Source organism: Bubalus kerabau, chromosome 3 (genome assembly GCF_029407905.1).
Source record: "Bubalus kerabau isolate K-KA32 ecotype Philippines breed swamp buffalo chromosome 3, PCC_UOA_SB_1v2, whole genome shotgun sequence".
NCBI classification, from domain to species: Eukaryota; Metazoa; Chordata; class Mammalia; order Artiodactyla; family Bovidae; genus Bubalus; species Bubalus kerabau.
The window spans coordinates 24,579,856-24,595,840 of record NC_073626.1 but is presented as its reverse complement, the minus strand read 5'-3'; the positions used below and the strand labels follow the sequence as shown (position 1 = coordinate 24,595,840).

The 15,985-nt window shown below is 54.8% G+C and overlaps 2 protein-coding genes across 2 annotated transcripts; both read left to right on the top strand.

The window, feature by feature from the left end:
• The first annotated feature begins 5,972 nt into the window (after positions 1-5,972).
• On the top strand, positions 5,973-9,744 carry CDSN (corneodesmosin). The gene is made up of 3 exons (XM_055574610.1): positions 5,973-6,057; positions 8,116-8,283; positions 8,380-9,744. Exons 1-3 carry the CDS (start codon positions 5,973-5,975, stop codon positions 9,645-9,647), a joined length of 1,521 nt encoding a protein of 506 aa, XP_055430585.1. The 3' UTR covers positions 9,648-9,744.
• A 3,198-nt stretch (positions 9,745-12,942) lies between these two features.
• Positions 12,943-14,997, top strand: C3H6orf15 (chromosome 3 C6orf15 homolog). Its single transcript, XM_055574609.1, has 2 exons — positions 12,943-13,100; positions 14,021-14,997. The coding sequence occupies exons 1-2, from the start codon at positions 13,031-13,033 to the stop codon at positions 14,839-14,841; spliced, it is 891 nt and encodes a 296-aa protein (XP_055430584.1). The 5' UTR covers positions 12,943-13,030; the 3' UTR covers positions 14,842-14,997.
• Positions 14,998-15,985: the final 988 nt, after the last annotated feature.

Sequence of the window (15,985 nt, the reverse complement as noted above, 5' to 3'; positions counted from 1 at the left end):
GTAGTAGCCATCATCTTAATACCCTGAGCTTGTGTCTGCAGCTGCAAAGGATAAACAATAAACTTTGTCTCCTAGGAGCATGCAGAGAATTAAGATAAATCCGGCACGTGCAGATGTTGGTGACGAGCTGATTGTTACACGCCATCAGGGAGGAGTCAGTGTCCTTTTCTGGTTCTAGTCCTGGTGCCCCAAGAACAGAGCTGGACACGAGATGCCAGCCTCTCCAATGGGATTCCGTGTTTCCTGCTGTGCTAACCTGCATGCGCGGGTGATACTTCAGGCTCCAGAGGCACACTGTGGGGGAAGAGATGCTCCCTGCCTGGGAGGAGCTCCAAGTGTGAGAGACTGAGACCAGTGGGAAGGAGGAGGGAAGAGCGGCCGCTGCAGATCCCACCCTGGAAACTCCGAGGGCCACATCCTGCCTAGACATCCCTCTGACACAATCCTTCAGCTTCACCCGAATACACACTCAGGTTGCTCCGAGGTCCCCTCTCTCACCCTCTCCTGCTGGATCCGGAGGGAGCTGGGTCTCTAATTCTGGGTGACCAATAACAATAAAATGCATGAATGGCAACAGTGGAAAGAATGACTATTTAATAGCTGAGCGTAATGAGTGGACGATGAGCCCTGGTTTCCCTAGCGCTTGCTCCACAGAACAGAGAAGAGGAAAAATATTGTTGTTACTCCGAGAGCTAATCACAGCCTCCACATTCACCTCCTCACAAGACAGGAGGGCCAGTGGCCAAATCAGATGTGGCTTAAACAGAGCTGTGAAGTCTTGGACTCAAGGAGCATGACCATCACTCAGCTGACTCCCTGATTCATGCAGGAGGGCAGGAGGAGGAAGGGGAAAGAATGGGGCTGGGGGGGACAGATATCCTGGTGGGCAGAGCACCCACCTGCCAAGTTCTTCTGTGGGATTCACTGGCTGAAGTCCTGGCTCTGACCCCAGCCCTCACTCCCATGTCCCTGCTCTGGTACCCGAGTCTCTTGAAGAGTGGAGCTGCCAGGAGGGTGAGAACAGGGCCGAGAGGAGCAAAAGGGGATGCCGACGTGCTAACCAGGCCAAGTTCCAGATCGGTCTTAATGGAGAGAGTGATGGACCAGGTTGCCAAGGGGAGAAGGGAGGGTGTGGCTGAGTAGGGACCACACCGTGGAATATATATATATATGTATACAATATTTATTTATTTGGCTGCATCTGATCTTAGTTGTGGCATGCGAACTCTTAGTTACTGCATGTGGGATCTAGTTTCCTGACCAGAGATCGAATCTGGTCCCCTTGCATTGGGAGCAAGCAGTCTTAGCCACTGGACCACTGAGGAATCCCCCATGGAATGTATTTTGAAGACCACTCTCCAGGGCAGTGATTCTCACGTAGGGGTGAGCTCTCCTGAGTCACCTAGGGGATTTTCTGACACAGCACTGCCTACCCCACCCCAGCATCAGATGAATCCTTGTTCAGGGGGAAATCCCAGGACTTCCTCCTCAGGGCCACGTGACCTCTGCTTTCTGTTAATGGAAGTGTGCTGCGTCCCGCAGAAGAAAAAGCTCATCCATGGGAGAGAAGAGAGGCTCAAGGGGACCAGTCACTCACAAGGAATGAGGGCGGGACAGACAGGCCCACGAGAAAGCAGGGCTGAGTGGCTCTGTGTCAGAGCCAAGTTCAAGTCCTCCACAGGTGCTGACCAGGCCAGAGGAGGAAACAGCAGGGGAGGAACATGGTTTTGGAGCAAAGGAGGGGAGAGCCCACAGGCACTGGAGCCCAGAGTGGCCCCGCTGGCCTCTCCACCTCTCCCCACCATGGAATAACCTCCTCTTTCAGGCTTTTTCTCTTCCTATCTAAAACAATATATATATTTATTTATTTGATCTTTGTTGTGGCATTCAAGCTTCTTAGTTGTGGCATGCAGGATTTAGTTCCCTGACCAGGTATCAAACCCAGGCCTCCTGCATCAGGAGCACAGAGTCTTAGCCAAAAGGCCACCAGGAAAGTCCCCTATTTTTTTTTTTTCTCACTCCTTTTCCCCACTCAAGCGTAAGCCTTATCTCTACTGGGGACCGCTGCATGGAACACTCATTCTAGGACTGCTGGCCTGACTTTCAGGCCCATGGGTGAAATGCAGAGAAGAAAAGGTTGAGTGGGAGGGACTTCCTCACTCAGGATTTAGCTTCTGAGACTTTGATGGCAGAGGAATTTGCACATATTCTTACAGGGATTAAGAATCGGCTGAAGCCTCTCCATGGACCACTGCCGTTAATTTATGGCACAGGGTCAGCTGCATGAAGAAATGAGACCTGTGTGGACTGCGTCTGAGTCCTTTCCAAACTCTTTTGCTTATTATCAGCTGGTTTGGGCAAATAATTTAAACTCAGTTTTGTCATCTGTGAAATGGGGGAGAAAAAACACTCATCCACAGGGCTGTTGTGAGGATTAAACAGAGCAGGTGTTGGCTCTGTGGGACCATGTCTAGCCCACAGTCTGCAATCGGGAAACCGTGGTTCTCTACTCCAAACCTCCTCTCCCCAGGCTGTTCCCACTCAGACCCCTCAGTTCCCACGCCCTCCTCTAACCTGGTTATGGTCACCACCCTGCAGGTCCACGCAGTCCATTCCTCCAGCTTGCTATTCTGTGTCTATGCTTCCCACACCAACTCAAGCCAGTGCACCTTCTAAATATTCTTTCAGCGCCGCCAGGGCCCCGAGTCTGAGCCGCCTGCTCCCTCTCTTCTCCTCATTCCTCAAGGGCCAGGGAAAGTCCTGCCACCTCCTCAAAGCCAAGTGCCTTCCCCCTTTCTCCAGGCCGGCCTTCCTCCTAGGCTGTGAGTTCGCAGCTGGATGGCAGCTCCTTAAGGGCAAGGACGGGTCATCATCCCCGACCTGCGTTGCAGTTTAGGACGGTGGACACTGAACCCGAGCCCCATGCAGAACATGACAGCACAGGGGAGCCTGGGGAGGCTTGGAGTGGACGCAGCCTGCCTTCTTCAGATACGGGGCAGGGACCCTACAGGCGGCACGTGCTTTAAGCTTGACCTTGTCCGGTGGGCAGTTGTCCCCTGCCTCGCACACTCTCTCACTCACTCCTTCCACTGGGCAGGGCACTTGCTGGCAGGTGAGGGGTAGACTCAGCGGTTGGAGAACACAGCGGGCCCACCTATGCCACATGGGCCTCGTCTCACCGGTCAGCGTCCTGAGGTGGCCCTGGCTTGGGCACTCTCTCAGTCAGTGCCCTTCCCTGCCCTCCTGGCTGCCATCAGCTTCAGATTTTTGCTGCCTGAGCTGAGAGAGGGGTTAATGGGGAGACCCGGGGATGCAGCAAAGTAAACCATGTCGGGGCTGATTTCAGTAAGAAAGGGCTCAGAGGGCCCACGTGTGGCAGGCGGTGGAGGGATGGGGCAGACGTGGGTGCACGATGGGGTGGGAGCGTGGATAGGAGGACAGCAGTCGGGAGGAGGAATGTGGCCACACCACTGTGTCGTGTGGGTGGCTGGAGATCTGGCGAGAGGCCCAGAGAGACAGTGCCTCCTCCAGCCCTAGCCCCGCCAAGGTCAGGAGGCACGGGAGGGAAAAACAGGACAAACACCACCACCTCTGTTTGCGCTAGGACAGAATAACCCACAGAGCCCGCTGTTCCTCCTCTTCTCGCCACCCACGAGGCTCCTCTTCTCTCGGCCGCTCCCCTCTCTGCTCCCAGGGCCCCCTCCCTCCTTGCCCGTTGGAACTGGAGCCAGTGGGGCCTGAGAGTCTAGGAAGGAGCAGCATTTTCAACAGCACCCCTGTGTGCAATGTCTGCTGCCCTGTAGGAGGGGAAGGGGGCAGAGAGGAGACTCCTAGGGGTCAGCTGGACTGGAGAGAGCCTGGGGCTGTCGGTGAGCCCAGCCTAGTCGCCTTCCCCCGGTGGAGGACACAGGCATCGTTTAAAATACTCCCATTTTGCAAATGGGCACACTGAAGTTCAGAGAGTTTGGGTGAGTTGCCCAAAGCTGGGAGGTTAGCTGGGACTTGAACCCAGGTCATCCTGATTCTGAAACCAGTGGGGTTTTTTTTTTTTCCCTCCCCACTGCATCAACCCTCTTCAGGGACTGCTGTCTCGCTAGCCCCACAGCCCACCTCCCTTCCACTCTCATTTTGGGTACTGGCAGACACTCAAGGGCTAGATTCAACCGACTGTAGCTACTAGGCACATGTAGCTATTTACATTTAAATTAAGATTAAAAATTCAGGGCCACTCTGGCAGCTTAGTGGTAAGGAACCACCCGCCAATGCAGAAGACGCAGGTTCCATCCCTGGGCAGAGAAGATCCCACGTGTGGCAGAGCAACTAAGCCCAGTGCCACAACTACTGAGCCAGAGCTCTAGAGCCCGGGAGCCGCAGCTACTGAGTCCATGTGCCGCAGCTACTGAAGCTTGCGTGCCTGGAGCCCATGCTCCGCGACAAGAGAAACCACTGCAATGAGAAGCCCACGCACTGCAACTAGAGAAAGCCCGCACACAGCAGCAAAGACCCAGCGTAGCCAACAGTAAATCAATCTTTAAAAGATTCGATCCCTCCAATCATAGTAGCCCCATTTCACATGCTCAGTGGCCGCAACTTGGCAAGTAGCTACCGTTTTGGACAGCACAGAGTCAGAACAATTCCATGGTTGCAGAAGATTCTGTAGACAGTGCTGGGCTGGGTCGGGACCAGGGCAGGAGACAGAGAAAAGGACAGAGGAGCCCGGGGCTCCAGGGGAACAGCTGCCTCTGTGAGGAGACCGGGTAGTGTGGGACTGAGGGTCCAGAGGAGGGGGCCGGGAGAGGGCTGGGTGGGCTTGGGACGGAGGCAGAGAACCTGACCAGACTCCCAGGTCCCTCCCTCCGATACTGATACTGTGGGCAATACCAGTGAGCAATTAATTGGCTGGGGTGGGGCCAGGGTTAAAAGCAGAGGGTGGGGAGTACAGGGGAGAGGGACCGCCCCCCTCTTAGCAGACCTTGGAGTTCTGCTCCTCCAGGCCTGCCCTTCATCTTCAGGGACTTGGGAGTCCGGTGACCCTTCTTTGTCCTACCCAGGATCCTACCCAGGCCGAGCCAGCTGCTTCCTGTTCGCTCATTCAGGCCGGCAGCCAGTTAATGGGCGGCAGGGCCACCACCTTCCCAATTAGTCTTATTAGCCTCTTGCTCACCCACTGGAGTCAGGGTCACCCCTGGAGGAGGGGCTGTGAGTGGCCTGTGAGTAACCGAGGCCCAGCTATGACAGGGGTCCCCAGCCCAGGCCGGTCCCCAGGCTGAGGCCCTGGTGTCCAGCGCCCACGTGCTGTCCCTGGAGCCCCCCAGAAGGGAGAGATCAGGGGGCTGGTTTTGGAGTGCAGACTTCAAAGGCCCACTCACTGCTGGAACACAGAATAGGAGTGTGGCAGGCATGGGACCTGGGCTGTGACAGCAGGAGGTGGGGAGGGAGGAGGAGACTGGAAGCTGAGTGATGGGTCCCCAGGAAAGGGCCGGATCCAGGCGCTGTGGGTGGGATCCCAGGCGGGGCAGGGGCTGCAGCTGGTACCTGAGGGCAAGTTGAAATGCCCACATCTGTGCATGGAGAGAGGATGGGGTGTCAGACACGCCAATACTGGGGAAGGCAGGAGAGTGAGGGAGCCAGGTGACTGGGCCCCGTGGTGAGAGTGGCCGCCCCAGAGTGGGCGGCCGCTGGGGCAGAGCGCCTGGTTCCGGGTTAGGCAACGAGGAACCGGAGCCGGCCGGCCAGCTGGCCCCTCGGCCACGGCACACTCCACACACTGCAGCCGGCCCTGCTGCTGAGTAGGCAGATGCTCAAACTGATTGCTTCAGCTCCTCCCGGCCACACCAACTTCCCCCAGGCACTTACCCCTCCGCCCCTCCTGCCCTCCCCACAGTGACTCCTGTCCCGAGAATGTCCTGCCCTGGCATAAAGGCCCCGGGTGTCCAGGAGTTGCTGTCAGTCAGGAGGCCACGCGGTCCAAGATGGGCTCTTCACGAGCATCCCAGATAGGGTGTGTGGGAGGGCGAGGGGTGCTGGCTTTGCTGCTGGCTGGTCTCCTCCTGCAAGGTAGGAGGTTGGGGCCCTGGGAGTGGGGAGAGTGGGGAGAGGAGGGAGATTCAGGCGCGCAGACAACCGGTCAGGGAAGGCTGGAGGGATGAGAGTCCAGGAGAGGACTCAGAGAGGGGAGACTGGGGGGAGGGCTGGGGCTCTGGAACCTGAGGCTTGAGTCTAGAGGCTGCTCCTCACTGCCTTGGCACCTCAGGCAAGCTACTTAAACTTTCTGAGCCTCCCTTTCTGAAAGTTTAAAAATGAGCTTAATGTTAACACCTTGCTCTAGTTTCTCTGAGTCTCTAATTAAGTAATGCATGTGACACTGCTGTGGAAATTCTAGACGGTTATATGTTGATGGATGTTGTTGTAATTATATTATTATTGGGGTGCTAGAAGATGAAGATTGGATATTTAGTAGTCATAATTGCTACCATTCATAGAGGCCCTTTTATATGCCAGACACTATTAGCACTATATTTATTTTTAATTTTTTAACCATGCTGCGAGGCCTGAGGGATCCTAATTCCCTGACCAGGGATCAAACCTGTGCCCCCTGCGTTGGGAGCACAGCAGTCTTAACCAGTGGACTGCGAGGGAAGTTGCATGTACTAGCACTTTAAGTACATTAGCTTTTTTAATCAGTAGAAGAACTGTGTGAGAGATTTGTTATTCCCACTCTGCAAAGGAGGACACAGAGGTTGGAGAGCTGAGGAAACTGGCTCAAGATTACAAATTAGAAGGCAGTTAAGCTGGGCTCCAAACCCCAGGCTGGGTGACTCTGGGCTCTCTACTGGGTGACCACAGCTGTGTGGCATGGGGGAGCAGGGGAGGATAGTGGGGTGCTGGCTGATTGGTGCAGTGGAGTGGAGGGGGCAGAGCCGGGGGTTGGTGTGAAGGTGGATGTGTTGAATTTCTTTTTTAGGAGAGAATGGGGACTGCACGAATTGTGGAGACCTGGTTTTTGGTGGGGGTTGAAGGGGGAGTAATAAATCATGGGGGTTGAGGGAGGAGTAATAAATCATGGATAATGCTGTCTGTTTTTGTAAAGCAGTTTCTAATAGATGATCACATCCAGTGGTCACAGTAACGCTGTGAGGAAGGCAGGGCTGATCTGGCCTCTCCAAATATATAAGCTGAAGCACGTGGCTCTCGGGACCGAGCAGGTCGAGGAGGGGAGCAGATGAAGGATGAGGGGAGGGTGAGCCGGGGTGAGGAACAAAGGGTCAGTTCTGGAAAGACAGTCGGATGTAGGCCTGGGGGCAGGCAGGCCCGCGGTACTGATGGAGGTCAGAGGCCTGGGGAGGGTTTCATTCCGTGTCCCTGGGCTGGGCTCGGGTGCAGTGTCCTGTTGCTGCGTGGGTACCAGCAGATTCTGAAGCAACAGTACGTGGCCCCATGTCTGGCCCCCGCCCAGGCTTGCTGGCATGGCATGCTGAGATGGGAAGCAGGGTTTCTATCCTGCACCCGAGCCTGGCCTTTTGAGGGAAGCGGGTGACTGAACCATGGTCCCCGCATGTCCTGCCCTTTACTGCAGTCCCTCTGCCTTTCTACTGTTCCTCTTTCCCCATTTTCCTGTTTCCTTTCCCTGTTTCCCTGCTTCCTTTCCCCTGTTTTCCCTGTTCCTCAGCGTCCCTTTGGCTATTTCCCCTCGCTTCTCAGTCCTCCGTCATCTGTCTTTCTTCTCCTTCTGTTTGGTCCCGAGATCTCTCCCACCTCTCAGAGCCTCACTCTCCCCCACTCTCTGTCTCTCTGGTGTTCTGTTTTTTAGACCTATTTGCTCCTGCCACTTCTTCATTCCCTGTCATCTTCCTCTGAGGCCTCTCGTTTTGGAGTCTCATATTCTTTTTCTCTGGTCGATCTCCGGCTTCCCTCCTGCCTCTTCTCCCAGAATAAGCTGCCACCTCATTTTTCTTCAGCTATGAAAGCCACTTCTCTCTACCTTTTCCACCCCAGACTCTCTCCCTGGGCTCCTCTTGGGAGAGATCAGAGTGTCAGATGCCTGAGGTGGGCCTGGGAGGGGAGGGAGAAAGCCCAGTCTCTCTGGCCCTTACTAACCACTGCTTTCCTCACCAGGGACCTTGGCCAAGAGCATCGGGACCTTCTTAGACCCCTGCAAGGACCCCACACGTATCACCTCCCCCAATGACCCCTGTCTCCTGGGGAAGGGGGGCTCCAGCAGCTCCAGTGGTGGTTCCAGTGGAAGCTCCAGTGGCTCCAGTGGAAGCTCCAGTGGCTCCAGTGGCAGTTCCAGTGGCGTGAGTGGTCACCCCAGTGGTGGCCCCAGTGGCAGTTCCAGCAGTTCCAGTGGTGTTTCCAGTGGCGTGAGTGGTCGCCCCAGTGGTGGTTCCAGTGGCAGCTCCAGCGGTGTCTCCAGCAGTGCCTCCGGCAGTGGCTCCACCGGATCCATTGTTGCCCATGGTGGTTCTTCTGGATCTTCATTATTTAAGCCAGGAACAGGGTATTCCCAGATAAGCTACTCCTCTGGATCAGGCTCTACTCTACAAGGTGCATCGAGCTCCCTCCCGTCAGGAAGCATCAGCTCCTCGTCAGGAGGAGGCTTGAGCTCTTCTGGTTCCCAAACCTCCTGGATGTCCAGCAGTGGGGGCCAGAAGGTCAGCTCCAAGCTGCGGCCCTGTGGTCCCGACATCCCTGACTCTCCCTGCAGCGGGGGGCCCATCGTCTCACACTCTGGCTCCTACAGCTCCAGCTCCCACTCTGTGTCCGGGGGTCAGAGGCCAGTAGTGGTGGTGGTGGAGCAGCATGGCTCTGGTGGCCCTGGTGGCCCCGGAGTGGGTCAAAGGGTCCCCTGCCTCAACGGAGGCCCTCCAGGAAAGCCCTGCCCCCCCATCACCTCTGTGGACCAGTATGGCAGCTACGAGGTGGTGGGTGGCTCCTCCAACAGCTATCTGGTCCCAGGCATGACCTACAGTGGGGGCAAAATCTACCCGGTGGGCTACTTCACTAAAGAAGGCCCCATCAAAGGCTCTCCAGGGGTGCCCTCCTTTGCTGCCGGGCCCCCCGTCTCTGAGGGCAAGTACTTCTCTGGCAACCCCATCATCCCCAGCCACAGCTCTTCTAGCTCCAATATCTACCAATCTGGAGCTTCCTCGACTGTGGTGTTCCAGCCAGTGGGCTCTGGTGGGGTCCAGCCCTGTGTGGTCGGCTCCTCGGGCTCTAAGGGGCCCTGCTCCCTCTCCAGCTCTGGAGTCTCCAGCAGTTCCAGCATTTCCAGCAGTTCTAGTTCATCTTTCCATCCCTGTGGTGGTGTTTCTCAGGGGCCCTGCTCCCCACCAGGCACTGGCTCCCTCAGGGGCAGCTCTAGCTCCCTATCTGGTGGCAAAATCATCCTTCAGCCCTGTGGCAGCAAGTCCAGCGCTCCTGGTCACCCTTGTATTTCTGTTTCCTCCTCGACACTGAGTGGGGGCCCAAATGGCTCTCCCCAACCTGACCCCTCAGCTGGTGCCAAGCCCTGTGGTCCTGGCAACTCTGGAAAGACCCCTTGTCGCTCCATCCGGGACATCCTAGCCCAGGTGAAGCCTCTGGGGCCCCAGCTAGCTGACCCTGAAGTTTTCCTACCCCAGGGAGATCTACCTAACAGTTCATAAAGCAGATTTTGCCTCCACGTGTGTGCAGGCATACACACACACACACACACACACACACACACATTCCATCTCCCAAGTGGGAGAAGTTCAGGGGTAGTCCAGGCATGGGGTAGCTCAATTTCCCCTCCTCCATCCCAAAAGAGCTGCCCCTACTTCCCCCATCGCCCCAGAGTGGCGGACTCTCCCTTATCACCTCTTCTTTTTTTACCTCCCCAAACTGTAGGCTCCAAATCCCTTTCCTCATTCTCTCTCCTTCTACTGCAGGGCCCCACCCCCTGCCAGATTCCCATTCCCCAGAATTTCCTCTGCCATTTCTTTGAGATGGTATAGTCTACTGGCTACCCCTACCCATTCAGATTCTTAACTGGGAACCCCCCGAAATCTCCTAGAGTAACTGTGATGCCCGGAAAAGTCATCCCCTCCCCACCCTCATCCCTGCTTTGCCAAATAAAGCACAAACCAAACGATTATTTGAAAACAATGACCATTTTTCACTGATCTCATTCCACCATCTGGTCAACCAGCGAGATATGCTATTGGGTTCTCACACTCCCAGTTCCACTCCCGCCCTCCATTATAGAGCTCACCATGCCCTTTGTGAGTTCCCAAACACTCCTCCTTGTCTCTCAGTCTCCATCTTGGTCTAGCACTCAGATGCTTCGCGCCCTGTGTTGGGGAGATACCAGGCTCTCTGCGGAGACTGGGACAGCCTCCTTGCTCTCATTGGGTCCAGCACAGATGTTTCAATAAACTGTGAGAACTAGATTAGACTCTTCGCCTTCTTGGTGTCCAGGGTCTCCTCTTAGGACCTGGGTGATGCTCTCCTCTGCCTCTAAAGGTCCTGTGTCCCCCACTTTCGTTTGTAAATTGGCCCCGGTATTTCTTACATCTTACATCTCCTCCCACAAAGGAGGAAAACAATAAATGTTTATTGAACTGAAAGCAGGAGGTCAAGCAACCTTGGTCTGCCAGATCTTTCCTCCCACGTCTCTTCTCTTGCACTCCACAGGAAATCCATTCTCTCCACTGCCCATTCACCCGGGGGTCTTCCCCTCTCCTTACGAAGAGCCCTAATGATTCCCTCCCCGCCCCACCCCCGGGTCTTCTCCTCTACCTTTAGTTGGCCTCATCTTTCAGACGCCATCCTCTCTGGGTGTCCTGAGCATCGATTTCCTGGGTTTCTGGGACACCTGGAGCCTTGGGAAGGCTGGAACACAACAGCCCAGACCAGATTCCTGGGGACTGAGTAGGAGCCCAGGCGGGTGCTGTTTTGGGAGCCGTGGGTGGAGAGAGTAAAAGACGGCGGAGAGTGCGGCAGCATGCAGGGTGTGCAGCCCAGCAGGGTGACTCACCGGCCTACGGCGACAGGCCCCAGCCGGGGTAGAACACGGCCAGCAGTGTCCTTTCCGCCTTCACTCTCTTGCTGCCTCTGCTGTGGGTCTACGGTGAGAGCTGGAGAGGTGAGAGGGGAGCGCTACAGTGGGAAGGAGAGGTGGCCTCCCCCAGAGAACACCAAGATTGTGGAGAATGTACCGAGGGCCATGTGACTATGTTCTGGAGACAGCAGGGGAGACGCCAAGGCCGAGGCAGCTCTCACACCCCAAGGAGGGGACAGTGGACTGTGCTTATCCCTACAGGAAGGGCCTCAACCCGAAGCACAGGGCACCTCCCAGAGCCTCGGCTTGGCTGCAAAGGAACTGACCCCTGCCCTAGGAGCCTCTTCATTCTCTCCTGTTGGGATGGTATTCAGTTCAGTTCAGTTGCTCAGTCATGTCCGACTCTCTGCGACCCCGTGGACTGCAGCACACCAGGCCTCCCTGCCCATCACCAGCTCCTGGAGTTTACTCAAACTCATGTCTACTGAGTTGAGGATGGTGTTAGCTGGCCCCAAATTTAGGACTGTTGTTGAGATTCCTGAACCAGCAGAAATATGTTATATTGCTTAGAAGTGACCTGGAGCAGTGAGCCAACCTGCAGGGTTGACTGAAGACAGAGGAGGGCTCCAGAATAGTCCTGTCTGTGTTATCACTGTGGAGTTGCCCTTGGTTACTATAACCTGGACTGCAGCCGACGACAGGAGTCAAGACCCTTGACCACCACTGTGGGAGGGCTGCGGCCTCTGACCTGGACCTCTGGTTTATGGTGTGATCCAGGTCAAAAAGTTTTGTAAAACTGATGGATGTCACCCCAAAAGGCTGCTGTCCTGTACCCACTGGCCAGATCAGCATCTTTTCTTTTTTTAAAAAGTTTTTATTGGAATATAGTTCCTAGCTAAAAAAAATTAAGCATTATTAATATTTACTAATATTTACATTAGGCTATTCAGGTTTTGGGCTTCCCTGGTGGCTCAGTGGTAAAGAATCTTTCTGAAAAGGCAGGAGCCTCAAGTTCAATGCCTGGAAAATCAGAAAGATACCCTGGAGAAGGAAGTGGCAACCCACTCCAGTATTCTTCCCTGGAGAATTCCATGGACAGAGGAGCCTGGTGGGCTACAGTCCATGGGGTCACAGAGTCAGACACTATTTAGTGGCTAAACAACAACAAATAGTTGACTTACAATGCTGTCCACCGACCAGATCTGGAAAGAAGCTCTTCCAGGAGTCAGCCAGCAGGGCCTGGGGATGAGGATGTAACGGTAAAGTCTAGCAGTTAATATTTTGGAGAAGGCAATGGCACCCCACTCCAGTACTCTTGCCTGGAAAATCCCATGGACGGAGGAGCCTGGTGGGCTGTAGTCCGTGGGGTCATGAAATGGTAAAGTCTAGCAGCTAATATTTAGACTTCCTGCAACAAGGGAAGCCTAGTCTGGGTGTGTCCTGGAAGCAAGCAATAGAGTAACAAAGGCATTTAAACACTTTTTATTGTAAAAATATCAAGCAGCTTTAAGAGTAGACAAAATAGTTAATGAACCCCTGTATTCTCATCACTCAGCCTTAACAATGATCAACTCCTGGTTACTTGACAAGAGCATATCAATGCCCTCCTCCTGCTTAGCTGGAAATATCTGTTCTCTTGCTGTCTCTTTCTCACTGTATCTCTTGTATTCTGTGGACATATTTGACCATCTGAGGTAGGCAGAATGGTGCCCTCCCCATCATCTAAGATGTCCATGTCCTGATGCCTGAAAACTAGAGTATGTGAGGTTACATAGCAAAGGGAAATTGTTTGCAGGTGGAATTAAGGTTGTTAGTCAGATGACCTTAAAATAGGAAGATTATCTGGGATTACTTGGGTGGGCCCGATGTAATCATAAGGATTTTTAAAGAGGGAAAAAGAGGAGGTCAGACTGACGCAGTATGAGAAGATCCTGCTACTCCTGGCTTTGAACATGGAGGAAGTGGACCACGAGCCAAGGAGCCCGGGTGGCCTCTAGGAGCTGGAAGATGCAGGGAAATGGATTCTCCCCTGGGGGCCTCCAGAAAGGCTCTACCTGGACTTCTGATCTTCACAACTGTAAGATAGTAAATTTGTGTTGTAAGACATTCAGTTTGTGGTTACTTGTTATAGTAGCCGTAGGAAGCCAATATACCACCATCTTTTAAGGATGGGAACCAGGTCTATTTCCCAAGACACAGGGTCTTATCTAGGAGCAGCCCCTCAGATGGGGGCCACTTCTGTACCACAGAAGCTCCTGCAGTTCGAGGTCACGAGGATGGAGCTTTGGGGATACACGAGAAAGTGCTGGAAGGCATAATCTGGATCCCAAACAGAAAGAGAATCGAGTGTTTCTATTGCTAAGAAGTGAAGAGATGGAGACCCCAAGGGTGAAGGTCCTCATGTGCTTGGCATAGGGAACCAGGAAGACTACGGCTGGCAACCAGCGATGAGCCGCAAGCCAGAACACCTGGATTTGGAAGGGGTGGGGAGCTTGAGGAAAAGAGCAGGGTGGGAACACCTAGCTTCCCTGGGTCATTCAAGTGGCACCTGTTGCCACAGAATGAATTAGAAATGAGGGTGGAATGTGGGGATTTATTGTCTCCATAACCACTGGCTCAGCCTGTTTCTGGTGTCCCCCACCCCACTGACAGGATAAAGGGCTGGATGTCTAGGGGCTGAGGGAGACGCAGAGCAAGATGCAGGGCCGCGTGGTGGGGAAGTGGACTCCCCTGGGGCTGCTCCTGGTCTGTCTTCATCTCCCAGGTAGAGAGGCTGTGCCGCTCCTTGGACAGGAGCAGACAGGGGGGCCTCAGGGGAACTGGGATTGAGGGAAGGGGTAAAGGTGGGAGGCTGTACACTTGGGTCCCTGAGGAGGTAAGAGCTGGCTCAGGGAAAGTGAAGGGACTTGAAACAAAGGGGCTCAGGGAATCAGGCAGTGGAGGGCATTGGGACCAAACATCTGGTCCACTGGCTGCCTCTTCTTCACCTTCCCCCAGGCCTCCTTGCCCGGAGCATCGGTGTGATGGAGGAGAAAGTTCCTCGAGACTTGGCGATCAGCTTGCCTCTGCTGGGACCATCTCCCTTGACCGGCCCCTCCAATGCCGAGCATCCTCAGCCCAAACCAGCCCCTGGGCCTAATGGTTTGGCCAGGGCTGCTCTGAAGCCCAATCCTTCTCCACCGCATGGCTCTCAACCTGTAGGAGGTCCTGGGGTGCAGGGGTGGCCCCCCTCTGGGGGGCTGCTCTCCATGGACTCCTGGCCCTCGGAAGACCCTTGGCCGATGCTGGCAGCTGCGGTTGAGGACCCCGTCGGGGAAGTGCTGCCCGGAGAACTGTCTTACCTTTCTAGGGTGGCTGCCCTCCACATGGGCAGCAGGCCTTGGCCTGCAGGGCCCTCTGCACACCCCGGAGACCCCTCACCTGAGTCCTCACTCTTCCACCGGGACTCTGAGTCTAGACGGCCACTCCGTCCTAATGTGCTGGGCTCCCCGGGAGACATCCTTGCCCGATCCCCACTCTGGGCTCTCATCAACAGAATACGACGACCACTTCTGCCTGGTCACCCCTGGGGGACCCTGAATCCCAGTGCATCCTGGGGAGGTGGAGGTCCTGGCAGTGGATGGGGAACAAGGCCCATGCCATACCCTGTGGGAATCTGGGGTAACACTCATCAATACCCAAGTACCAGCTGGGGGAATATTCCTCTATACCCAGGTATTAATCAGTTTCCTCCCAGAGTTCTTCGTCCTCCTGGCTCCTCTTGGAGCATCCCAGCTGGCTTCCCCAGTCCTCAAAACCCTGGGTCACAGTGGAGTTAGGAGGGTGACAGGGCGGGGAAAACCTCAGTTAGAAGTCAGAGGAGGAAGTCCGGCTCCCTCCCCTTGTGGCATGAGCTAAATCAAGACCCTATCAGTTGTTTTCTAGCATCATCCCCACTGTCACTGCCTCCCTGCTCTCCCTGCACTGATCTCCAATAAAACACAGCACTTACTGAATCCACTCCTTCTCAGTGTCTTTGTTTCTGGGTGCAAACTGGAGCTTTGTCCATCCCCATTTTCTAGTCATCTCCATGTCCCCCCAGGGTCCTCCTGATGCTCTCTTTCCATCCCCATCCTTTGCAAGAGATCAATGCCCAGGTGTCTGAGGGTAGGGCCTCATGGTCTCACCTGGGTCAGGTGGGAGAGCTGGCTCCACTGTTCTGGACTCTGAAAGGGGGAGGAGGGGCAGCAGGACTAACTGGGATGGCACCTGTGGCAGGAGGGAAGGATGAGGTCCAAGTGGGGAGTGAATGCCCTTTCATTCAGAGACACAGAGGGTCAGAGAAAGTCATTTAGTCTGCACTTGTCTTTCTTCCCAGAAAGTCATGGTTCTTGGAAGTGAAGGAGGCACTGATCTCCTCCCTTACATGCATCACTTGGTACATTGTGCCCCAAAGAATCATGGGCTTAGGGCATTTGCTGAACAAAGGGCAGATCTCTATAGAAGAAGAAAGAAAGGGAGAAGGGACAGGAACAGAGAAATGTGGAGCCAACAATCCCACCTGCGGCTGCGTTTGATGCTTTTATTCCCATGTGATGACATGGCTTCTTCTTTTGGTCACACTGCCCTCCCTCTGGTTTTCCCAGGAGCTCTGCATCCTTGTACAGGAGTTGGAGTGCGGTGATGAAGGCTCACTCTAAGAAAGTGCAGAAGGAAGTTAACAGAAGTTGGTGGGGGTGATGAGGTTTCTAGAAGGTGCAATCCCTGGTGTCCACCCATGTCTTCCCATCACTAACCTCACGACCCTCTATCACATCAACCTCTTCCCTCAATCCTTTCCCCACCCTGGACTCTCAGTTTCTACCAGTGCTGGGGCAGGCGATTCTGGTTCTGATTTAAGCACCTGTCTCTTCCACAAGCCCAAGTTCATTCTCTCGGGCTTGGTCTCATTTCTCTCTGTCCCTCCCTCTGGCCGCCTCCTTC

Excerpts from the sequence above, each read along its gene's own strand:
- CDSN (XM_055574610.1), top strand. The coding sequence starts at position 5,973 with ATGGGCTCTTCACGAGCATCCCAGATAGGGTGTGTGGGAGGGCGAGGG. Across the intron at positions 6,058-8,115 it reads GGCTGGTCTCCTCCTGCAAG|GGACCTTGGCCAAGAGCATC; the intron begins GTAGGAGGTTGG and ends TTTCCTCACCAG. Across the intron at positions 8,284-8,379 it reads AAGCTCCAGTGGCTCCAGTG|GTGGTGGTTCCAGTGGCAGC; the intron begins GCAGTTCCAGTG and ends GTGGTCGCCCCA.
- C3H6orf15 (XM_055574609.1), top strand. The coding sequence starts at position 13,031 with ATGCAGGGAAATGGATTCTCCCCTGGGGGCCTCCAGAAAGGCTCTACC. Across the intron at positions 13,101-14,020 it reads GACTTCTGATCTTCACAACT|GCCTCCTTGCCCGGAGCATC; the intron begins GTAAGATAGTAA and ends ACCTTCCCCCAG.